This window comes from Vipera ursinii (assembly GCF_947247035.1).
Source record: "Vipera ursinii genome assembly, chromosome: 2".
Classification (NCBI taxonomy): domain Eukaryota; kingdom Metazoa; phylum Chordata; class Lepidosauria; order Squamata; family Viperidae; genus Vipera; species Vipera ursinii.
The window spans coordinates 142,652,180-142,678,578 of record NC_139513.1 but is presented as its reverse complement, the minus strand read 5'-3'; the positions used below and the strand labels follow the sequence as shown (position 1 = coordinate 142,678,578).

Here is a 26,399-nt window from a genome sequence, read left to right as displayed (position 1 = left end):
AAGATGAATTGCTAAGCACAATGGAGGTGCTTTGAAGGAAAGGCAAGCCATAAATCAAACAAAAGCAATATTTTTCTAACCAGATGAAACCAGGGCAACAGATCCTACAGAGATGCAACAGGCCCATCTACTTCACGGGTGTGGTGTTAAACTTCCAGCGAAACATCCCCTCACGTTTCTTAAGCAAGCAAGCTTCCTCTCTGGGAATGACCAGCGGAGTGGCTGGGATGGCGAAGGGGGATTTTTGAGGCCCCAGCAACCGTTTTTACTATGAAAAGAAAGGGCGCCCCACAGCAGACGCGCCTCCAGCGAGCACACTTTAAATCGTGGCGCCTTTTTCGATGACAAAGGCGGAGCCGGCTCGTTCCCCCGTCGGGTCTGGACTGGAGGGACGCCACGCAACCCTCCGGCAGCAATTCGCTAGGCCCCGGCGGAATCTGCCCGTTATCTGGAAGCGATTCTCCTTTCCAGAGGTGGCGGAGCGGGAAAGATGAGTCGCTCCCGTGACCCACGCCTCACCGCTTTCGCCTCGACGTCCAGGGAAAAGTGAGCCTCTCGCGCGCGTCGGCCGGTTTCCCTAGGAGGGAGGGAGGGAGAGAGGGCGCGCGTGCGCGCGCTTGCCTCGCGGCTCTTCCCTTTCGCGCCCCTTCCCCGCCCGGCCGCCCCTCGCGCGCTCCAGCCTATTGTTCTCCCGCCGCTTCCTTTTCCCCCTCGCCTTCTCCCCCCCCCCCGGCCGCCGTCTCGAAAGTGGGCGGGGTTTTACCCGGCCTCGACTGACACTTGGGGGCGGGCCGGAGCCGGTGAAAACGGGAGGCTGGAGCCGGCTGCCCGGCGGGAGAAGAGTCGGCAGCGGCCACGGCGCCGCCGCTGCTGCTGCTGCTGGTGGAGGCAGCTCTGGGCCTGCTGTGCGGCGCTTCGCCTCCGCGGCGCGGGCTGGCAAGCCAATGAAGGCCCGGATTCCGGCCCTGGCTGCCTCGGGAGCTGCCGGGAGCCCCGCGTGCCGACCGCCGGCCCGACTAGGGGCGGGTCGACTGGCCCCCCCATGCGGCGGCTCCAGGAGAAATTCAGGAGGTGAGGCATGGCGGGAGGCTTCTTTTGGGGGTGGTGGGGGTGGGGGCGAGGTACTCCGTTAGCAGGCTTAAGTGTCGGCGGCAATTCTTCCTCTCTGGGAGGAAGGCAGCTTCCCGCTCATGGGCGCCTTCGCCCTCCGATGCTTTCTTTTCCTCTGGGCAGATTCCGCATCCTTCTCGTTGCCAGGTCTTCTTTTTCCACCGTTCCGCCTCGAGAATAAGCCACCTCTTAAAATAAAACGTTCTTTTTTTTAAAATAAAAAAAATAAAAAAAAAACAACCCCACGTGTCTTTCTTGAAATCCTCCCTTCTCCGGTTGGAGTTAGCGACTGAAACGTGGGGGCTTCGCTATCCCTTTCCCCCTCCGTTTCATGGCATGCTTTTTTTGGGGGGGGGAGGGAATTTTAATTTGCCGATTTTAATTTGGGGGGTGAGAGAGGTGGTGGGGGAGCGGTGTAGGAGAGAGCGAATATCAAGGTAGCTTAAATCAAGTTCCCTTTGTCCAGTGCGCTCACACAGGGAGGGTCTTCTCAGGGTGCCACGGTAAAAGATTGCCGGCGGATAACACCCAGGGGTAGGGCCTTCTCTGTGGGTGCTCCTGCCCTCTGGAACCAGCTGCCCTTGGAGCTCATGATTGCCCCTGACCTACGTTCATTCCGCCGAGACCTGAAGACTTGGCTCTTTGAGCTCTCTGGCCCAGGCTGAGAATTTTAACTCGGCTTTTTATTTTCAGGGATAATTTAATCTTTTAATTCTCTTTTTAACTTTGTATTTTATATTGATGTGATTTTAAAATGCCCTGTAAACCGCCCTGAGTCCTTCGGGAAAGGGCGGTATATAAATCTTAATAAAATCTAAAATCTAAATCTTAATTTGAGTTGGCACGATAACCTGCGGCGGGGCTAGTCGTGTCGAGGGTCAAGTGAAAATAGATTTAAGGGCGCGCGAGTCGTGGATCGTGATTGATTAAAGCAGAATACAAAGGATGTAGATGCGGTTGTGGGTATACCATATATCTCAGTCAGGCATATGTGTAAATCGTTGCCTCTTTTCTAAAAGACTGGAAACCTATAAGGGCTGCGGTCTTGACTTACTGCCAGGAGGCTTTTACAAGTCCTTATGGATTTAATCTCTCCGCACTCAATTTTGAATGCCGTGAAGGTTGTTTGTCTAAAAAGAGTTCAATGTGCATATCTCAGCACAGGTGGAATTCGGGAGGTACTGATGGTTGATAGCAGGAAGATGGGAAGAGATATCACTTGAGGATGAGTTCCATAAAGTGATGTAAAAAAAAATGCACGTATAGTCATTGTAAAGCCATATTTGGGAATAGTGAACTTTTTCAACTGCTTTTTTTTCCAGGTGAGATTTATTTTGGCATACATCATTTATTTTGGGTTTTTTTTATTGGTAAGCTAATTTTTGCTTCTAATACTAGACCTTTGCTGTATCTCTGTTGATGGAATACAACCTTTTTGCTTAGAGTTTATAAAAGGTGCATAATGACATTTTGTGTATGATAAAATTAATTTTGTTTCTGAAAGTAAGTTCATAATGACATTTGTCTGCTGTCCAAAATCACATATAGGAATGTTAGTCCGTGCATCTGATTTTGGAAGTGGTTTTGTGAAGTACAGAAAAATTGAGAGAAAGAGTATTTATATGCAAGTTAGTTTTGTTTTAACACACTTCACTAGACGTTAATTTGATCCAAGCTGTTTATAAGCATATTGCCATTGCTTTTTTTCTACATCACATTTAATTTTACCTCCTTTTTCTCCCCTGCACCATCTATTTATATTCTCTGACATTCTTCCTGTAAATACAGCTATTTTTCTAAGGAATGCAAACATTACTGGCCTGAATGACAGATGACAGAAGGTCATCTGAAATTCAAACTCTTGGATTCCTTTCCCTTCCCTTCCTTGTTCTTTTCTCCTGGTGCATCAATGCACTTTGTGATTTCCTCTCTTCCACTATAACTCCAAGTGAGAGAAGGGGGTTTATTTCTATAAATCACCTAGAATTATCGTGAGCAGCCATATACATTTCCTTAATAAATAAAAATGAGTCTGTACATTGTTTGAAACTGACAACTGAGACAGCTGAAGTTACAGGGAATGTGAGTATTTGGTATTGCATATACTTGCTGTTGACAGATTCTTAAATTTATACATATATGAAAGAAGAAGGAAGTGGCTATTGTCTCTGCTGCTTGAGAAAAACTGAATAGGCATCTGCTGATGGATGAGAGTACAGTAGACGTGATTATAGTTCTTTTTTTCTCCAGAAAGGAAATAGATCATAGTCAGATGAAGTTTCTCATCTTCTACTAGTGGGTGAAAGTTCATGTATCCGGTGTTTGTCTTGTTCATCTTATTTGAACTTCATTTCTCTTTCATGTATAGCATATTAGAAAGCTTTTCCATTTCCCCCTTTTTTAGTTTTCAGAATTATTCATATAGTTGTGGGACAGATTCATCAGATTGAGGGGCAAAGAAAGGATTAAAATCAGTTTGGGAACAATATACTGAAGTAATATGGAAAATATTGTATGTTAATATAGTCTGTAAAAATGAGTCAAGTATGTGTTAGGTCAGAAACAATAGGGCTAAAATAATGCAAATGTTTGTGTCTTTTTAAACAATATGTGATAAAGGGGTCAAAGTCACATCTGTTGTATTTTTTGCTACAGATATTATCTTGATGCTTGGAAAATGTATCAGATTTCCTCTGTAAAAATCTCAGGAATAATTGGAGTGTGATGTGATAGAGACAAGAATAGTTTAATTTGAAGCATGACTGGACCTGCCTCTATATATGATCCAACTCCACATGGCAACACATGCCTCTATTATTCACATTGGATGGATATGCTAAAGCATTGGCTTTCTTCTTTTTTATATTATCATTTTTACTTTGAAAAAGATGTAAAATATTTTTTTTCTTTTTCACATATGAGTCAAGAACAATTATTTGGGAGCAAGTTTTTACACAGTTAAAAATAGACAGCTAAAGGAGACAGATAATGAGAGTAGGACCGTTGTAAATTTTGGATCCATCCTTTAATTAAGGGAAACTCCTTAGGTCAAACGGTAGTAGGTAGCAGTAACTTGCCAGTCTTGGCTGATCTAGAAAGCTAAGGAAACTTAGTCTGGTTTAGTATTTGGATGAGACCATCTGGGAATTGCAGAAGTGAGAGGTAAAGATGGGTGGGTGGGAAATCCCAAAAGAAGCTAGTGACAAACATATTTTTTTATTACAGTATTGCCAAGAATACAATATAGGAGTGTTATGAAATCTATGAGAGTCAGTCGTGAAGGAGATTTAACCTTTTAGCTTTCTTACATCAAAATAACCAAAATATTTCCAGGTGATTCAGCTCCATATTTTCAAAATCAAAATGTTGGAATGATGTTTTTAATTGTGATATGAACTTTTTATTAACCTTACAATTTTGTACACACCAACCATTACTGTAACCATTGATTTTTTTTAAAAAAAAACTTATTTCATTTTGAAAATAAATATGTAGCAGCCTGATTACCAAAGTCCCTTTTTTCAGAGATCTGGCTTGAATATCAGAGGGCACTTACCAGTTTTCCAGTCCTTGTCTCTTATCATTGAAGAGACTTGCAGCTCAGTTAATTGTCTGGAAGGATTGTTTCATACCAGCAAGATAGTGAGGTGAATTTTAACTTGTATCACAAAAACTGGTATCTTAATTATCCCAAGGTGTGTGTTTGTGTTTGTGCCTTGGAATCAGTTTTGACTTTTGGAGGCTACGTTAAAAGATGTAAGCTAGAAGTCAGCAAGCTTTGAGTTCAAATTTTGGTTTAGGCAGAGAAGCTGACTGGATGACTATGGCCCCCCCTCATTGTATGTCAACTCTAGGAAGAAGACAATGGCAAATCACTTCCAACTTTGTTGCCAAGAAAATTGTGCGGATTGTCTGTCAAGTTGCCAATAAATATTAAGAGAACAAGATTAGAATATGATGTATGTTCTTTTTTATTCCTTTCAGATTTACCCTTTAAAAACTAGGCAGCATTGATCTGTGTGTTTATTAGTTTAAGATTCATTTGAATCAATTTTTTAAAAAATCCAGTCATTTCTTCTGATAAGATAATTCAAGACTGCAGTATGAGTTTTTAGTCATTTAAATAATCATATACAAATTTGACCCAATTAGGCATCTTTAGCACAGCATTGTAGAAGTGCCAGTAGGTGCATTTTAAGCTTTCAAAAATAATTAATTAAAATGCAGAAATTAAATAAATTGAAGATAGCCATATGCTAATAAGATTGCCTTGTAGACATAGCCTAAAGATAACCTTATTTTTTTAAAAAAACTTTTATTGAACTCTCACTTTTATTAGTCTCTCTCTCTCTCTCTTCCTCCCTCCCTCCCTCCCTCCATCTCACAAGGTTCTTGTGGGGAAAACAGAAGGAGGAAGAAATATTAAATATGTTCACCACCATAAGTGATCTATTAAAATAATAAAGGTGGGATATTAATTAACAAGTCTGCATAAGCATTTCAATAGATTTCATCATAAACGTCCATAGCTGCTCTACATTCCATTAGCTGCCACTGAAACTTAATAATATAAAGGGGGAATACAATTGCTCACAACTGTGAATAGTTGCAAAACAATCTTAGGTTAACAAGAGGAAGGCTAATAAGCTAATTTTGGGGAGCAAACTGCAATGTGGCTTCTGATAGCTATGGATCAAACAACCTGTATTAAAAGGATTGTTTCAATCTAATTTTGATTGCCCTTCAGAGCTATTTTATATTAAGTGGTTACCATAAGTAACCAAGAATTACTTGCAAGCTAAGACTTGGGGTTCCATGCTTGTATTTTCATGCATATAAATGAATGGGCTGAGCAGAAGAGATGGAACACTTTACTTCTGTTCTGTAATAACTCAATATAGCTAAACTTTTTGGCTTGTTTTTAAGCCAACTCTGCTTTTAAAGGAAATATTCAAGTCATATTGTTTTGGTGAGACAGAAGAAAAGGGAGGATGGGAATATCCTATCTCAAATAGGGGAAAAAAATCCACGTTACTATTATATTTGTAAGTCGGTGTCTTGTCACCTGCATGGATTTCTGCTTTTAAATTACATGAATGCTGTTTAATACTGTAAATTATTCTACTGTGATGCAAACTAGTCGCAGTTTTCTTGACTTTTTTTTAAAAAGAGCAAAACCATTATATGGGAAGAGTCATAAAGCGAATGATATAGAAAAAGCTTTAGAGCAGAGGTCCCCAACCCCTGGGCTGCAGCCCATGTGAGTGGTGGGCCAGCGCACACACAGCTTGACTTGCACGAGTGGCGGGCCAGCATGCTTGAATCCAGTTGTGCACACGTGCACACCAGCCCGCCACTCACACGGGTTGAGCGTGTGCTAGCCTACCGCTTGCGCAGCCCTCTTCCCCTCCAGCCCACCGCCAAGTTGCAAAGTTTGGGGACCACTGCTTTAGAGGTAGTTCAATATAACAGATACTGAGCCCTGATACAGAAGGATTCATGACATCAAGCTAGTTATTCTTTAAAGAAATGTGTAGAGATTCACAACAGAAAATAGCAATAAAACGCATGGCTTAAGGAAATGGTGTAGCTTGGTGCTGAAACATATTGCTAAGAAACCTTGGGTTAATTATAAAATCACTGGAGTATGTGTAGGAATCTATACAGCCAAATATCTGTTGGCAAGCTCTGGTGAACCTTTTCCCTAAGAGTGCTAAATCCCTCCACACAACAGTGCCCCAGATTTATTTACAAACCTTCAGCTGACTTTATCCTGGGAAAGAGCCAGGAAGGAGAGCAGCGCACTAGTTGTGCACTATTGATTCAATGTGCCATACTTCAGTCTCCTTCTGCTAGTAGTATACTGTATTCTACTTCTCCAGCCCTTCTAAAGGAAAGAGAAGATGCCGAGTATACACTCAGAGGATATTACAAGGATACACTTAGGACACCCAAGCAGATCTACTTGTGCCCCCTCCAACTTTCCCATGTCTGTTCATTCAGAGTTTCTGGGTCATGTAAGTACTGGACAAATTTAAACTTTCCACCCAGTTTTACATTGGGAAGGCGTGCTGTACGTATTGTGTATAATTGCTGATATTTTCCATATTCTCACCTATCCATAAACTTCAGAGATTAATTACTATTTTGTTATATTTGCTGCAGGATGATGCCATGGTAAGAAGAATTATTGAAATTGTTCTATTTGGAGTTATGGTTATTAAAGCCCTAAGCCTTTCTTACCATTTGCAACTTGTAGATTGACATATAGAGTGGATTATAAATAGGACTAGCATTTTTTTTACACTGAAGGAATGGTTGCGGGGAGATGCCTGTTATGGATTACAATATTAGGCTCCGTAGTAATGATAAATCTTTCAAAATAATATGTAACACACTTTAAAAGATACATAGGAAACAAAGAAGTAGGAATTATCTGCCTCTGAGTCTCCGCCTCTCATAAGAAGCCATCTTTGGAATTAAATACATGTTCCTTGTGCAGAAGAAGTTTATGCATGCAAGGAATTCTAGTTTGTTGTATATCGAAGCTGTAAGCTGTGCAAAGTGAGTATGAAACTTGCAAATTGAGATCGAGAATCCACTTGTATAAGGAAAATTAATGACATAGAAGAGAAACTATTCAGCAGAGCTAAATCTTGCACTTGTTTTAAAAAGTGTAGCATGAACTTGTGGAAACTCTTAAATGGCTTTTCAATTCAATGTAATAGATTTTGTGTGAACACCATTTTCGCTATTCTGAATGTTCCTCCTCATTCTCTACATTTTATGACTCATCCTCACATTCCCCCTGACTGAAAAATTATTGTCCCAGTACAGTAACTGCTTTTCGTGCCATGTCCTCCTGGTGCTGAGCCTGCAGTGAGATACCTTAAATTAATTTTCAGCTGTTTTCACTTTTAAACAGTGTTTTTCCCTCTTCTTCCAAACACAGTTTTTGCCATGGTTACAATATCATCAACTGTGTGGTTGCTGGTACAGTCCTGGGTGGGATCTATCTAACCCTAGTTCACCCTTTATGATTACCATGGCATACTGCCTCCCTTCTTGTTCCCTGCTGGGAGCTGGAGGGACTGGGGGAAGATAGGCAGGGAAGCCCTGTAGCATCCCTGTGGTCGGTTAAGTGACCGTGGAAGTGCTGCAGTGGCTGTAACTTCGGGTCCACCATAACATCAAACAGTCGCTAAGTGACCACTCATTAAGACACCTGTACTATGGCAGTATATGCTGTAGATTGACAATTGGTGTAGCAGAGTTTTGGCCAGCAAACTTCTACAAAGACTTAAGGTGACAGTATTTTAAGGTGGCTGTGCTTGTTATGTGTGGATTGCCTATGAACGTAAACTTTGGACTAATGTCATGAAATATGGGACTCATTTATACAAAATACAATAAGTTTAAAAGAAAGCATGACAACTGCATAAGTAATAAAATACATACAGTTGATATTAAAATCTACACGTCCCTGTTAAAATGCTTTTGAGATGTTTTAAAAAAAGACCAAGGTAAAATCAAATCAGATTTTTTCCACTTTAACATAACGTATAAGCTGTACAATTTAATTGAAAAAATGTAATATTTTGAGAGAAAAGTAACAACAAAAATGTACAGTAAAGTGGTTGCATAAATGTGTGCATCCTCTTATAAGTTGGGATGTGGCTTTGTTCAGAATTTAACCAATCACATCCAAGCTAATATTAAATGGTAGCCAGTGTACCCTTGCCATTAATTTAAAATGACTCTGATTGAGCCCAGGTAATGTTCAGCTGTTTTAGTAGAGTTTTTCTGACATTTACTCAGTTGCCTCTTACAGCAAAAGTCGTGATCTGCAAAGAGCTTATAGAGCATTGCCATGGAACACAGCAAGGACAGTCATCCACAAGTGGAGAAAATACGGTACAAGAGTGACATTCCGGAGAACTGGATGTCCCTCCAATATTGATGAATAAAACAAGAAGAAAACTCATCTGAGAGGTTGCCAAGAGACTTATATCTACATTATCTGAGGGAACACCTGCTGCCGGCATCAAGCTCCCTTTGTCCTGTGCGCTCCCACAGGGCGGGTCTTCTCAGGGTCAAGATGGAAGGAATTATGAATTACGAATAGTTCCAAATATCAGTCAATTTTAGCATAAAATCTCCAGGCCTCTGCTGAAATGCTGAAGGTGAAGAGGAATTTCACCTTAAGTAACACCAGCTGCCTGCAATTAGTGCAGGTTCGCATCCCACCAGGCTCAAGGTTGACAGCCTTCCATCCTTCCGAGGTAGGTAAAATGAGGACCCAGATTGTTGGGGGCAATAAGCTGACTTTGGAATAATGCCGCTTGGGGGGGGGGGCAAAAGCCCTAATAAGCAGGCATATACATAGAATGAAGGCTACTGCTAAGCACATTGATTTGTGCTTTAGATTGTAAGCCGCCCTGAGTCTTCGGAGAAGGGCGGGATATAAATGCGATTTTAAAAAAACAAACATGACAACAACCCAAAAGCATGCCTCCAAATCAACAACAGAATGGCTTCACCAAAAGAAGATCAAAAGTTTGGAATGGCTCAGCCAGAGTTCAGACCTGAATCAAATTGAACATCTCTGGGGTGACCTAAAGAGGGCTGTGCACAGGGGATGACCTCCCAATCTGGCAGATTTGGAGCACTTTTGCAGGAAGAGTTGGCAGATTTTCCCAAAGTTGGCAAAGATTTCCAAAGATTCAGTCTTTTGGGCTCCTACACTTGTGCAGCCATGTTATTTATGCTTTTTATTTTTATTTCCCCCCCTAAAATATTTCAGTTTGTTTTTCAATTGAATTGTACAGCTTATATGGTGGCAAGGTGGAAAAAATTCTGAAGTGAAATATCTTGGTCTGATTTTTTTTACATCTCAAAATTTTGGCATTTTGACAGGGATGTGTAGACTTTTGTATCCACTGTACATACTTATATTAGGTAAGTATATAAAGAATTGAAATTTTACTTTCATAACTTACATTTTTTAAAAAGAAATTCTTTTTAAATTCTTTTTTAAAGCAATTATGTTTTTTTATTTTGAACGTGTGTGTGTGTGTGTGTGTGTGTGTGTGTGTGTGTGTGTATCATAATATCTTTGTATTTTTTGTTCCTTTTTCTTTTTCTATTACCGGTACTTTAAAAGCAATGAATGTAAATTTTAAAGGGTGACTATGCTCCTAGATTAAAAGTTTGTGAATGTAGAATGTGTGTGTGGAATAGAAAGAAAGTTTGTACCTTCCATTCTTTTTACATTTTGAACAGAAAAGCAATATTTCCATATTGAAGGCAGAACTCCTATGCAGTATTTAAAACAGATTTATGAATTATCTAACTAAAATTAAATGTTTAGTAATCTAACATTTTACTAGTAATTAAATGGCTTTAAGCACAATTGGACTTACAAATACCTCTATATCAGGGAGTGTGCAGAAGGCAGACACTCGCAAAATATTACTTTTATTACCACCTAGCACCCTGAGAGTGTATTGCTGATTTGGTACTAAATGGCTACATTTCAGTGATATGATTTGGGGAATCATTTCGTTGGGGAATATAGCGACTTTATAAAGGTAAGGAGAGTAGCTGCACAAGAAAATGAGTTTTTTCCCCCAGTTGAACTAGTCTGCTTGACACTAGCTGAAGTTTGAAAGACTGATTTATACATTCAGAATCTGTATTTTTTTATTTCATGTTCCAAACAGATTTGACTACTATAATACTTTATTCAAATTTTAGGAAGAGTGAAACGGAATGAAAGTTGTGATTTGTTTCTCTTAGTACAAAGCACAACTTAATCCCATGTGGTTTTGAAAAGGAGCCAGGAAACATTTTATAGTCTTATAGTGATATATATTTTGGAGCTTTAGTTATTGGAATGAAAATTGGTGTGCACATTCAGGGTTAGTGATAAGTATAACATCATCAACATGCTCTGTTTTTATTAAGATTTGGAGCTATATGTTATAACTTTTTGGCAAATGTTTTGGTTCTTTTTTTACAGGATACTCTCTAGTTGAATCTCTGAATCAGTTAATTGGAAGGAAGCACTGATAAGCACAGTTTATTCCACTTGCTGAATGAATATATAAAACCCTGATGTAGATTTCTTGAATTGTAAGATTTAGAGATGGGTTTTTAAATTAGGGAGATTTGTTGATGTTTTTAAAAAAGCAGAAATTAGGAAATAGAATCCTAAAAGAAGTTGCTTAGGTTTATTTATCATAATTTCAAAAAATATTACTGTCTTTTCTACTATGAAAGAGAAATAAGTTCGAATAATATTTCCAAATCATGCCTTTATTACCCAAGCTCTTAATAGTTTTGTTTCAGGGTGTAGATGCCTATTGCCATGGGTTTCTTTCCCAAAAATAACGTTGCAGTAAAATGGATGTACTATGCATTAATGCATTTATAGTTGTTTTATGTTACTTTTAAATTCTAAGTGCTTTGTTGTGCCAAGTGAGATTTAAAGTGTGGAGAAAAGCACTTTTAATGAAATTCCAAATTGTCATTGTATTTATTTAATGTTCAGTATCAAAACACATTAAAATATGAATTAATTTAAGTCAATAAATAAATGCATTCCTTTACATTCTTGCAATATTAATCTGCCTCAGCCTAATGTATTAATTATCTCAACAGATTCATGAATCATCCAGCTCCAGCAAACAGTCGTTACAAACCTACTTGCTATGAGCATGCTGCTAACTGTTACACTCATGCGGTAAGTAGATTTCCTGGAAGTCAATTCATGTGATAGTGAAATAATTCTGATTCTTGCCTGCCGTATATGCTAGTGCATAAGCCCGTCCACGAATTAAGCAGACCCTCAATTTTTTAACCAAGATACAGTGAAAAATGCACCATCTGCAGATAAGTCAATTGTGGAAATTAATACATCAAAATATTTTGAGTGTCAGCTTATCTGTGGGGGGGGGGGCAAAACGTCTTAAGAAGGCAGTAGCAAACCACTTGCATGTTATTGTCAGGAAAACTGGATGCTCATATCTACTCATAAGAGTCAATTTCATTTCAAAGCATTGTATTCATTTCAAAGCATTTTAAAAGGCAGAATGCCCTAATTCTTATTAAGCTTCCATACATGATCTCCCAAGTTAATATAGTGTTATTACATTAAATTGCTTGGGCACAGTTAGTGGCAAGGCACAAAGGTAAATACATTATTATTAGTTCTTGGTGCTAAATTGATAATTTATTAGATCAGGGGACCTTCCTTTTGTTATGCATTGCTTTAATTCATTTATCTGGTTGTGGGTTTTTTTTGTTTTTGTACAGTTTTGGCACTTTATACTAAAGTGAGGGTTCAACCAAAGCCTTGTAGATTCTTTTCCATTGTTTTCCTTTCATGGGACATGAAATTCATTAAATATATTTATTATAGTAAATATAATATAGTAATCTAATTCAGTATTATATCAGGTTTTGAGTCCTTCACCCTTTTCTCCCCAAATTATCATGACAGTAAACTGAAATACTAAGATTTTAATAAACTTAGCAGGAAATAATATTTTCCTCCCTTCCCTTTAGCAAAATGTGTTACAATTATTAAAATGCTGATCAACAAGTAGCCTGCCTCTTATTTGGTCTGTGTCAGCTAAATCGTTCTTCTGTTATTTCTGTATATCTTCCTCTTATTTCAAATTTTCCTTTTATATTAGGTTGACCAGCAATTGTAGATTAGATAGTTAGTGTAAAAGTTAACATAGTTGCAATAGTCTAGTTGAGAAATCTTTTAAATAACATGATACGTATGGTATTTTTTAACTGTTAAGAGAATTGGGTATGATTTTTAATTTTTGGTTAAAGGACAGTGGTTTCATATAACAAGTGTGTTTGTAAACTGGAACTAAGGAGGCATCTGAAAATAAATTGATTATTTATATACTGTATGTATTGGCTGGTACCACAATACTGTATAGAAAGTATTTGCTTATGTCATGCATCTTGGACTACATAAACATTTTCATATAGTATTTGGTGGAGCAGTGGGCTAATGCCTCCTTAAGTAACACCAGCTGCCTGCAATTAGTGCAGGTTTGCATCCCACCAGGCTCAAGGTTGACTCAGCCTTCCATCCTTCCGAGGTAGGTAAAATGAGGACCCAGATTGTTGGGGGCAATAAGCTGACTTTGTAATAATGCCGCTTGGGGTGTGTGTGAAAGCCCTAATAAGCAGGCATATACATAGAATGAAGGCTACTGCTAAGCTTGTAAGCCGCCGCCCTGAGTCTTCGGAGAAGGGCGGGATATAAATGGAATTAAAATAAATAAATAAATAAATAAAATAATGCATATAAGTGAATAAAATGTCTAGGGTGCTTATCATCATAGAAACAAGTGCATTTTAAGCAAGCTGTGAAAATATTTTAGACATCTTTATATTTTAAAGACAATTAACCACTTACAACAAATATGTTAACAGAAAATTTGGTTGGTTTAGCCCTGTTTTTGAGCAAGGTATAGTAGCCTGGTTCACAACTTGTTCTAAGCTTAAAGTATGGTTTATAATGGGTAGTTTATAGTTTTTACTGAACCAGCAATTAAAATCCAGCAATTTTAAAGACAGTAATCAAGATTCTCTGTATCTAAAGCAAACACATTAGATATTTTGTAAACATTCTGGCTTTTTGTTTTCACTTGCACAGTGAATTTAATTTCAGCTTATTTTGATCTAAAACACAACATGTTGCCTGACAGTTTGGTGCTACTTTGTCCCTTGACATGTGGTGTGTCTTTGTGACACAGCAATTTTATACAATAACAGAAGTTGCTATTCAAGATAACTGAGAGATTTTGAGATTAAATGCTGGAGGAAATTAGGAAAATTGTTCCTCCTTTCCATGATAAAAATGGAGATTAAAAATATATGTATTTGTTGTATACTAGGATGATCTAGTTGAATCCTGAAGTTGAAACTCAAATACTTTGGCCACCTAATGAGAAGGAAGGATTCACTGGAGAAGAGCCTAATGCTGGGAAAGATTGAGGGCAAGAGAAGAAGGGGACGACAGAGAATGAGGTGGCTGGATGGAGTCACTGAAGCAGTAGGCGTGAACCTAAATGGACTCCAGAAGATGGTAGAGGACAGGAAGGCCTGGAGGAACGTTGTCCATAGGGTCGCGAGGGGTCAGACACGACTTCGCAACTAACAACAACAAGGATAATTTAATTTTGTTTTAAAACCCCATTTATTTTCACTTCATTTGAATCAAAGGCCAGAGGAAAAAATGTGACTATCAGGGCTTTGACAGCTATCCAAGATAAAATGTCTTCTGGGCCAGCCTCCTATGTGCCCAGGAGATCTTGAGAAGGTTTCAGACGATTCATTGTTTTATGTAGGGCTGCTTTGTTCGTGTGCCAAATGCCTTATTGAAGTATTGGCATAGTAATGTAAGGTGAAGAGGGCAAAATTATAAGTGGCGCAAAATACAGAGGAGGGACACAGCAAGTAATACATTGTGTTGTGTTTTTTGGCCTAGTTTCTTATTTTCCCAGCCATTGTGGGTAGTGCCCTCCTTCATCGACACTCTGAGGATCAGTGGGAAAAGATAACAGCATGGATATATGGAGTTGGTTTATGTGCACTTTTCATCGTTTCAACAGTGTTTCATATAATTTCTTGGAAGAAGAGTCATCTAAGGTATAGATTTGTGGCACTTTCTTCCTACATTCTGTAATCTGTTTCTAAGAGTGCTTTTAAGTACGGTAAGTCTTTTATGTTGTTATGTTTCGGAGCAAAATGGATTTGTTACAATGGTTCTTCTTGATATAATTTATCCTTTGTAGTTTTAAATATTCCCTTATAGCTAGACCACAAAATGTCCTGAAAAGTAAGCTACCAGGAGCAAATGTTGACTTCGTTAGCACTGATCATAGGACTTAGTCCCACTTTGCAAGGAATGTAAACTCTTTAAAATATTCACTTACTACATTTTTGCAATCAAATAATCTAGAGACATTTTTTTAGTTAGTACCTCGAAATTCATTAGCAAACATGGAACTTCAGGATGAAGAAACTACAACATAAAGGCTTAACTTCCGTAGAATTATGGTCTTTTGTAACAGTTGCTTATGTAAGAAAACCAAATCTTACCCTCAACATTTGCATCCCCTTTTCTAATTTTAGGAAAAAAACTTTCTCAAGAGCCAGTTAGCTTATGTTCTTCCTCAGTTTCATCACACAGTCTAGAAGAACCTATTCCATTTTTTCAGTCCCTGTTTGACATATTAAAAATGGTTTTTACATTCACAACAATTTAGGGTCAACGGTACAGGTAATCCATGATTTAGGACCATTCATTTAATGCCAGTTCAGAGTTATGACAGTATTGGAAAAAGTGACTTACCTATGACGTCACAGCTTACGGTCATCACATCCTTGCAGTCATGTGATCTCAACTGGGCACTTGGCAATCAGTTTGCATTTATGACTGATTGCAGCATTACACAATAGCAATTTGCAAACTTTTAATGCCAGTAAGCTGAATTTGCTTAATGACCATGTGGCTCTCTTAATAACCTCAGTAATTTGCTTAATGACTGCTGTAAAAATTGTCATAAAATTAGATCCAACTTGACTTACAATTGCAACAACTTACAACAGAAATTCCAGTCCCAACTGTAGTCATAAGTCAAGGACTAACTTCTATCTCAGTCTGCCCACAGTACTCCATTGCAGTTTAAGATGCCTATATTTAAATATTATTTTAAAAACACATCTGACACATTCATAATTACAAATAATTCCAGTGCTGTCCTTCCAAAGATAAACTTCTAAATCCCAGCATATTTATAAGGAAGAATTCTCAGAATTACCACATTTTGGAATAGGTATCACTTAATTCCATCTCACTTAATTATGTACAGTACCAGCAAGTTATCTGTGCATCTATAAAGTAGCCTATTTGCATTGTCATTACTAATGCTAACCTAACTTGAGTCTCATATTGTGTCCTACACAAGTCATCTTCCTTTTTATTGAATGCTTACTGGTCTCTAAAATACAAAAGCATTGCCCTATCTATCTGCTTCTAGCTTTTTCTACAGAATAGTTCTAGGATTTATTCATTTGGACACATATGGGGTATGATCAAACACTATTTTTTTTTTAAAAAGACAAAATCTAAAGACATCTTAAAGCATAAACATTAATTAGGGGAGTAAAATAACAAATCATCAGCCTGGTCAAAAAAACTCACTTCAGTTAACTTATTTTTAAAGCACCCAAACATTCAGAATCAAATACTTTATTTGGTCAAGCGTGATTAGAGACCACAAGGAATTTGTCGCCAACGAAGAAGTTCTCCGTGTACATGCAAAGCATCAGAGCAGTAATAATCATAATAATGATACCAATAACGGGGGGTAGTAGAGAAGATGAGAAAGACAGTAATAATACTACAGCCATAGCACATGGGTATACTTAGGTATAAGACAGTATTGTGGGAATTAGATGTTCAATAGAGTGATGGCACTAGCGGAAAGAAACTGCCTCTGTATCTAGTTGTTTTGGCCTGCAGTGCCCTGTAAGTGGTGTCCCGAGAGGAGGAGTTGAGACAGGATGTCAGGCGTTTGTAGTCAGCCCTCCTTCTGACCCATGCCAATATACAGGCCCTCTTGTGGGAGGCAGGCTGGTTGCAATTGTTCTTTCTGCAGTTCTAACTATGGTGGGGAGTCTGTACCTGTCTTGCTTGGTTGCTGTACCAGAGCAGTCAGTTGTAAAAGTATAAACGACAGACTCAATAATTCCTCTAGGGCAATGATGAACTTTCTGGACTGAGGCAGGAAGAATATTCTTTGTCGTGCCTTTTTAACGATGGTTCTAGTGTAAGTTATCCACTTCAAAATCCAGGCTGTATTTTTAAAAAATGCTTTGATGACCACCCACCCTATTTTTGATCAATTGAGCGTGCAATAGAAAGATGGAAATGTCACGGAACGAGTAAAATGTCAATCTTTAGCCTAAATATATACTAGAATGGGAATTGGCTGCATGTGCTTCAGGGAGCGCGCTCATCCCTCAACTGCTGGGAAGCCTTAACGTGTGATGGAAGCTCCCCAAATGGGATATTAGACTCTTCTCTCCAGCAGCCTCCTCCTCAGCAGATCAGCAAGCTGTCAGGAAGCATAGAGAAAATGTAAATGGCTTCCCGGTGCCAAACATTGTTGAAAGGTCACAATGAGGAAGGAGGAAGCCTTGTTGCTTCCTTCCAGCAATTTCAGTAAGTGGGGTGGGAGAGGAAGTAGAGGGAAAGCAAAATTCCCTAAAATTAAAGGCATTCTTGCTGCCACTATAAGCCAGTTTGCAAGTGACTGAAGATTTTATTACACACAAGAACCATTTTGGCACTTAGCTTTAATTGTCAAACAAGTATGATAAATGAAGTCTTTTAATAGCATCCGTTTAAACAATGTTAATACACAATCATAGAAGTAAACTGCGGTGAAAGGCTGATCTGGTCTGGTCTGCCCCAAATATATATATATGAAAAACACAGACCTTTTTTCCTTCTCCAGGTACCAAAACCCTAAGCTGAATTGCAAAGTAAATTCAAAAATTCTTTTCTCCAGAATTTAAGCAGCAGAATGACTTGGAACTTTCTGTTCTTCCATATTTTTGCTAAAATATTTATTAAAGAAAAAACAAAGCCTCATAGGACAGATGAATAAAATCTTTGAACCGAAGACTGTAATATTGCTCAATTTTACATTTCTAAAATACAATCAAAATATGATTTTGGAAAGAAAGAACAGAAAAACAAATTTGGATACTTGTTTGATTTAGATGCCTTGCAGATTCCCCCCCCCCCAAAGGCTAGAGAAAACAAGCAACTTGTAACTGATCTTTCTATTTGACTAGTGTAGTTTTCTCTGTCTGCTTAGTTCTTTTTGGGTGGAATTCCAGGGTAATAATTTTATGGCACTTTTTTCTGAATTTTTCCCTGTTTGCAATTTAGGGCAATGGAGCACTGTTTTCATATGTGTGACCGAATGGTGATCTATATCTTCATTGCAGCATCATATGCACCTTGGTAAGGATTAAAATATATGCTCTTGGGTAGAAAACAAATGTAATGCCATACATTACCATCATTTGAAGGATTTGTTAAATAATTGCTCCTAATGTGATGAGGCTAGAAACAATAAAAGTAAAATTTGCTTTCCATCTGATAGATTAAGTTGGGTGGTGGTGGGGAATTGTCGGGTTTTTTTTTTTGTCTTTTCATTTTCAACTTAGTTGACCTGATCCCACAAGATTAATACAGAATCAGATTTATGTTTATTGAGGACCGTCCCCCAAATAATGTACCGCAGCTCTAACTTTAAATGTGAGGCAACAATATTCCGTGATGCTGCACTTAACACTCTACTCTCTTCAGAAAACTGAAATAACTTTAATCAAATTATATTGTTATAAGAAGCTACGGTGTACATTTTTATGAAACTGTGAGCTAATTTTAGGTTCCAGTGTAATAAGGATTAATAAATTAAAATGTACAGGTAGTCCTCAACTTACAACCACAATTGAGCAAAAAAATTATATTGCTAAGCAAGATATTTGTTAAGTAAGTTTTGCCCCATTTTACGACCTTTCTTACCACAATGGTTAAGTGAATCACTGCAGTTTATAAATTAGTAACATGGTTCTTAAGTGAATCTGACCTTCTCTATTGACTTTGCTTGTCGGAAGGTCGCAAAAGCTGATCTCGTGACCCTCGGACACCGCAACTGTCACAAATATGAACCAGTCGCTAAACATCCAAATTTTGATCACATGACCAAGGGGATGCTGCAACAGTCATAAGTGCTGAGCGTTTTTGAGTGCTGTTGTAACTTTGAATGGTCATAAAATGAACTGTTGTAAGTTGAGGACTTCCTGTAATTTTCTGTCAAAACTTAAGTTTTTCCATTCGTTATTTAATGTCAGTAATATGAATGTTCTAAATAAGCTTAAACATTATGCATTTGCACTTATACATTTTAACTTTTTTCTTGATTTTTTTTAAACTAAAACCATATTAATTACAAAAAGGATGCGTTCCTCCCTTTAAGAACTCCTGACTAGATTTTTTTTTAACATCTGGGAAAAAATATTTTGTCTTCAATATACCATTCTTTTATTAGTTCAGAAAGTCATTTAAATATATTTCTTCAGGTTAAATCTTCGTGAACTTGGACCTCTGGCATCTCATATGCGTTGGTTTATCTGGCTAATGGCTGCTGGAGGAGCTTTTTATGTATTTCTCTACCATGAAAAGTAAGGATTATCATGATTTAGTCTTGAAATGATCTTTTTCTCTTTCTCAATTTAGTGATACATCTCTTTGATAAGTGTTTATATGTGGTATTTTTACATTAAAAAAACCATTGGAACAGAGTGCCAGTCAACTGCATTTTCGGGATAAAACAGACCATTTTCATTTAATCACACTCTTTTATTCTGCTATAATTGCATTCTGTATTATTAATTTTCTTCTCGTAGGACATTATGAGGACATTATCAACCTATTAAAAAATCACTTGTCTCGCTTTTAAGATTTCTTTTTGATAAATAATTAAAGCAGCACTTAATATTCTGCTTGATGAGAACAGCTTGGATTTATATGAAAAAAAATAGAATATGTGGCTGCGAGCCATTTTTTATTCCACTCTATATGCCCAGACTGTACTCTTAATATTAAAATTCTAGAGAATATATTTTCTAATACAGCAATAGACAGAAGGTAGATCAGGATTTATGGCTGACTGAGTTCATTCAGGTGCAGAAAATCAATTAGTAGGCTCTGCATACTCTCAATGGAACTCTCTTAATTCTAAATTCACATATTTTGTTTCTGGCTGGGAGAGTTGAAGTAAAAAAAACTAAACTAGGCTCTGAAAGTTTTCATTATGCTTATTGTTACGCTAGTAAGTGTGACTGACCCTTTAGAGGAGCTTAGCCCAATGGTTTGCCTCCAGATGTGTTGTTTGAAGTATCTTTTCACATGCTTTGTGGAGACAGTTGGTTTAAAACAGGGGTCTCCAAATTTGGCAGCTTGTGGACTTCAACTCCCATGGCTGGCTGAGGAATTCTGGGAGTTGAAGTCCACAAGTCTTAAAAGTTGCCAAGTTTGGAGACCCCCCTGCTTTAAAGGATTGCTGTAGAACACGGGTGCCAGACTTACAGTCTGTGGACCACACAGCATTTCTTTTGAGCATGTAAGGCCAAAAAAAAATATATCAAGGTTTTTAGTTTTTGTTTTCTTCAACTTGGGGATGGATTGGGGCAAATTTTAAAAGAAAATATCAGTGCCTTTATTCTTACAAAGTTTGAGGACCTGTTTCATTTTTTAGAAACTCTTAAATCCACCACAAATCAGAACTATTTTAGTTCTGGCCCAACACCGCTCGACCTTCCGCATACTCCATGAAGTCTTATGCTGATCTTGAGCCACTATCAAGGGTGTGCTCTTGCTGAAGTCTGTTATGCTGGGCTGCACAAGATACTTTTTCACAAGTGCTTGGGGGTGTGTGTGCATCTTTTTCTGTCCCTTACTTAGGAACGCATCCACCCAGAGTAAGGAAAAGTATTCATTCCGAATACTTGTGAGAGAAGGCAAGAGAGTGATACACACTCACATGCTTACAGATGCTGTTTATTTCTCTACCAGTCATGGAAACTAAACCAACAAGAAACTCTTCCCATTTTGTGGGCTGCTTCACATATAATTAACAAATCTACCATTAGATATTTGCTGAAGTTTACTTCCATCTTCTGTCCACAAACAACAGGAATTTATAGCTGACACTGAAGCAAATATACATTGTGTTTCTGAAGCAAGAAAGCACAGTTTTCATAACTGCAGGCTAATGTACCTTTTGTTTTCGTACATAGGTATAAAATTGTGGAACTCTTCTTCTATTTAGCAATGGGATTTTCTCCTGCTCTAGTTGTAACTTCCATGGTAAGGAATGCATATTCGCTAAATAGTTGCATTTTTTTTAAAAAAACAAAACCTTGTGCAATCACTGATATACTTCAAATTTAAAAGAGCACTAAGAAGCTGACTTTATTTTTTGCTCCCTTTTTCTTTTCTTTTTTTTAGTATTGAAACAACACAAATGTAACAAAGAGGCAACATCGTAAGTTCTTCAGTGTGATGTTGTGGTTAGGGGTTGTACTAACTAAGAGATAGGAGACTTAAGTTCTAGATCCCCAGCAGCCAGAAACTCACTGGTGATTTTATTTATTTATTTAATTAGATTTATATACCGCCCTATTCCCGAAGGACTCAAGGCAGTTTACAGGGCAGCATAAAATACAATATAAAAGATAATATAAAATTAAAATAAATTAAATTAATTAAGCCCAACAATTAAAACAATATTTAAAAAGCTAAAACCCCTTCAGTCCAGGCCTGATAGATCGAAAAGCCAGGTTTTCAGGTCCCGGCGAAATGAACGCAGATCGGGGGCGGTCTGGAGTTCCACAGGTAAATCATTCCAAAGGGCAGGTGCACCCATAGAGAACGCTCTTCCCCTGGGAATAACCTGCCAGCATTCCTTAACCGGCGGTATCCTGAGAAGGCCCTCCCTGTGGGAGCGCACGGGACGAAGGGAGCTTGATGCCGGCAGCAGGTGTTCCCTCAGATAACCCGGACCCAAGCCATTAAGGGCTTTATAGGTCATCACCAGCACCTTGAATCTCACCCGAAGGGCAACCGGAAGCCAATGCAGCTCGCGGAGTAGAGGTGTTACATTTTGAGCCAGTCACTCGCTCTCGCTCAACCCAAAGTTCCTCACAGGTTTGTTCTTATTTGTCCTGTTTATATAGCTGCCCATTTCACAAAACAAACAATTCTAGGTGGCGTGCTTCAAAGCTAGAGCAAACAATAAATGCCAAAATCAGTTATCATTGTTAAAAAAAACACAAAAACTGGGGGGGAACCTTATAAAAACAAAGCCAAGAAGTAGTGAGTGAAAGGGTGTTAACTTTTTTTGTAGGGAAGAGGATAGGAGAGGGAGCATTCCTTACGGTCTCTGTGAGCTCCTGTGTAAAAGGCAGTACAGTATATCAATCAGATAAACAGTTGAATAATAGCCTGGTCATTGTCTAATTTCTGAAGACTTTTTAGTAATATTAAATTAACGGGAAAGTTATAATTTTAATGGATGTACACAAACAGTGTTGACCCACGGGTGTTGGCTGCATTCTGTTAATAGGGATTGCATTCCTTTGCTGGATCAAAGTCCAGCGTCCTGGAAACTATTTCCTAGCACTGCATGGGCAGACAACAGAGCATTTCCTCACGCTCTAAAAGGAAATGGTGGTCAGTAGTATAAAAGCCTGTGGGGAGAGAGACGGCAAGCAGTAGTATAAAAGCCTGTGGGGAGAGAGACGGCAAGCATCTCCCCAGTTGAGATTATCCAAAAGAGGGACTGAGGGCTTGTTATTGTGCCAGATCATGTCTGAACCCAGATGAAAGGGATGTAGATAATTACTTGTAAGAATCATTTGGGGTTGCAGCGCTAGTGCCTTTGTCATTAGTTTGGCTGTATAGAGAGGTGGTAGGAATTGGTTGGGTTCAGAAATATTTCCTTAGGCAAGGGTTTTGTTACTGCTTTCCCTAAGGGACGGGAGCACCGAGCCTTAGTTATCATCTAGAATTTAATCAGATCCATTGGCTTTTGAGGGGAATCCGAACTAATGCACATCATCCATGAAATCATGAACTTCCTTGACTTCAGCGTGGAAGTTAAATTTGGAAACCTTCACATCTCTATATTTAAGGCTATCTGTATCTGCTCAGTCAAGGTTTCCACTAGGTAATGAAGTAGCCAGCATATATCCTTAAAGGTAGCCCCCCCCAAAAAAAAACAACCCAAGGAGAAGAGTGGTGGAAATTGAGTGTTACAACGCCTTATCCCTAGCCCAAAGTCTGAGTCTCTTTACTGTGAAGCACTAGGTTGGCAGAAGGTGAACCTATACAAGTTGCTATTACCCATTTAGTTAACTCTTTGATTTATTATAATGCCATGAACATTAACATTTATTATTAGAGACCAACCTGGTGTTCATTGGAAGTAGTATCAAGGTCTGTGGCTGTTCCATCTGACTGTCCAACTTACTTCCACAAGCAGAGGCACAGGAATGGATCATTAGGCCTGAATAGTTTTACCTCTCCCCATAGATCTGTCTCCCCCTTCTCCTCTTCTTCCATATCTCCCTATTATACTTATTATAGCAAAACCAGTAGCTACTGGAGAGGATTGTAAATTCTGTCCTAGGTCACAATAATCCTCCCTCCATTAAAGCAATGAATATATTGCTGGTCACTGCAGAAGCCAGGATGCTGTACTACAGAGCCTTTTGGTTTTAAGCCAGCGGCTATTGTTTATGTCAATACCTGTTGAATAGGTTTTTTTTTACCTTTACCTTGTCTGTGTATAGTCTGAACAGAAATTGCACTGTCTTCCTTTAGTGTTAATGACTGTTCTCTTACATGCAGTCGGGTTAAAAAGAAACTTGTTCCCTTTTCTGTTCATCTACAGAACAACACGGATGGCCTTCAAGAACTTGCCTGGGGAGGGGTAATTTATTGTATGGGAGTGATCTTCTTCAAGAGTGATGGAATAATTCCATTTGCCCATGCCATCTGGCATCTGTTTGTTGCCACAGCAGCTGCAGTTCATTATTACGCTATCTGGAAGTACCTTTACAGAAGTCCTGCAGATATCATGCTTCAGCTGTGATATGAAAGACGAAGACAGAGACATCTTCAACAACAATATGCCTTTGACTCAGTATTACTTGGGGGAAAGAAATTCTCGGGAAATGTGGGGAGGGGGATTGTAGAGGAAATAATGCACTGACTCTGATCGTTTTCAGCTTTACTGTGAACTCAAGTGACAAAAATCTTTCGTAGAATTACAGTTCGCATAGCAAGTGCTGGAGCACCTTGTTCTCTAAGTTAGAGTCCTAGGAGAGCCCAAGTTGAAATAAATAGGACTTGGGCAAGAATATGGCACTCCTATTCATTTCAGTGTGGCCTTCACAGAAGCCTGTCCTTTTCATGTTGCATCCACCATAAAGATGTGTAGGCTACATCTAACCGGTGAATTTTAGGTGGGGCATTTAAATCCATTTAAACCCAGGTTGGGATTATGGTTCAAGCCAACATGCTGCATTATGAAAAATCCATTCCACATTAACAAGCTACGACGATGTGAAAAATGGGTGGTGGTATGTTTACAAATTCTTTTTTAATGTCTATCATAAGTTTAAATTCTGCATCTTTAAACGATGTAAACTTATGAATTATAGAAGTAGCGAAGCCACATTTTTAAAATTGCTTCTATCACTTTTCACAAATAATTTCATAAAATACAAATCATGGACCGATAGGGTTTAGCTCTTCCCTCCTAAACCTGATAAACCAATGTGACTTATAAAATTTTTTTTTAAAAAAAAAAGTTAAACAAATAACTTTTTTTTGCAAAAACCAAAAACAAACCTGGCTACATTCCACATATTGGTACATAATCTCTCTACCAGGGTTTTCTTTTTTTAAAAAAAATGTGACTGATTATAATTTCTAAAACTGGCTTTGCCAAACTAACCTGAAAACCTTCCACCCGCTGTGGTAAACTGAATTGCCACTGTGGGGTGTATTTCAGAATACAACTAATGCTACCTAATACAGTGCCATTTCTAGAAGAATTTGTAGGTATCTGTGTGAAAGCATTCTGAACATTTTAGTTAGAAATGTGACCAGCAGTTAACATCTGTAACATTTGAATGACTCTAAAGCATCAGTAATTTTGTAGACTCGTAAGACACTTGGTGCTCAAACAGAGGTTCTAATGCAACTTTATGCCTGTTTACTCAGAAGTAAATCTCATGGTATTAATAAGGTTTACCCCCTAGTGATTTTAGGGCTGCGTCCTTACAGTATTCAAGATTACTAGTTGGGGCCAATTTGCTCCCATTGGGTGTAACCTTACTAGAGTACTTTTGCCATTTCTGAAAACAAGAATTGCTGATAAATTTTTGAATATTAATAGTGAGTGGTTCACTATAACACCCAAATGGCCTTTATGGAAGGGAAGCTTAAAAGACTTGTGATATCTTCTCCGTCTGGGACTTAAAGTCGCAAAACTGCAAGCCTATGTTGTTCTTAGTAGTTGGGATAATAAAGAACGGCAGCAGTTTGGTTTTCTGATGTGTTTATTAAATGACAAGGTTTGAATCTTCATTGTGATGGTTAGTGTCAAGTTACTGTATACGTCCGACTGTACTATGAATGTCTTATATTAAGATTGAATTTATGCTTTTTGTAACTTGCTCTTTTTCATGTAAGTGTTTAAAAAAACCCTAAAATGAAACATGTTGCCTTTTTCAGATTTTACTCTGGAAATTTTACCTGTGAAACGAGAACAAAATTATAAAAATGTTGGGGCAGGGTTGCTCACCGCCCACCGCCCAGGAGTATGTAACCTCTTCAAAATTTGCCAGTTGGTTATAATTTAGCTTCTAGAGTTGGATGCCTTTGCTTTAGGCAGAGAGGCTGCTCAGAAAAAAATCTGGTTTCAATGCAGTATTAGCTAATGACTATAAAATTGTGAAGGGACGCGGTGGCTCAGTGGGTTAGGATGCTGAGCTTGTCTATCAGCAGGTCGGCAGTTTGGCAGGTCGAATCCCGAGTGCCGCGTAACAGTGAGCGCCTGTTACTCATCCCAGCTTCTGCCAACCTAGCAGTTCGAAAGCACGTAAAAATGCAAGTAGAAGAATAGGGACCACTACGGTGGGAAGGTAACAGCGTTCTGTGCACCTTTGGTGTCTAGTCATGCCGGCCACATGACCACGGAGACGTCCTTGGACAAGCTCTGGCTCTTCGGCTTTGAAACGGAGATGAGCACCGGCCCCTAGAGTTGGAAACGACTAGCACGCATGTGTGGGGGAACCTTTACCTTTATAAAATTGTATCTTATCAGACTCACTTTCAAAGCTGTTCAGAGTGTGAAGGTGTCTATAAATGTCTGACTAAACGGTAGTAGTTTCACTCTTTTTCTTAGCATGTCAACATTATAGAGACAGGGTGGCAAAAGAATGGAAGAGCTTTACAAGAAATTCCCATCTAGCTATTGGAATCCAAGAGGTGGAGAACTTGTTTAACTTTCTGAGTAGAATGTTAGAAAAAAAAATCAAAACGTTTACTGTGTCCATTCTGGAATATCTGAATGACACAACTCTGTATTTTATTTACTTAA

The 26,399-nt window shown here is 38.5% G+C and overlaps 1 protein-coding gene across 1 annotated transcript; it reads left to right on the top strand.

The window, feature by feature from the left end:
* Positions 1 to 821: 821 nt before the first annotated feature.
* On the top strand, positions 822 to 26,097 carry MMD (monocyte to macrophage differentiation associated). Its single transcript, XM_083353643.1, has 7 exons — positions 822 to 1,071; positions 11,773 to 11,854; positions 14,630 to 14,790; positions 18,107 to 18,181; positions 19,306 to 19,407; positions 21,025 to 21,094; positions 23,682 to 26,097. The coding sequence occupies exons 1-7, from the start codon at positions 1,043 to 1,045 to the stop codon at positions 23,880 to 23,882; spliced, it is 720 nt and encodes a 239-aa protein (XP_083209769.1). The 5' UTR covers positions 822 to 1,042; the 3' UTR covers positions 23,883 to 26,097.
* Positions 26,098 to 26,399: the final 302 nt, after the last annotated feature.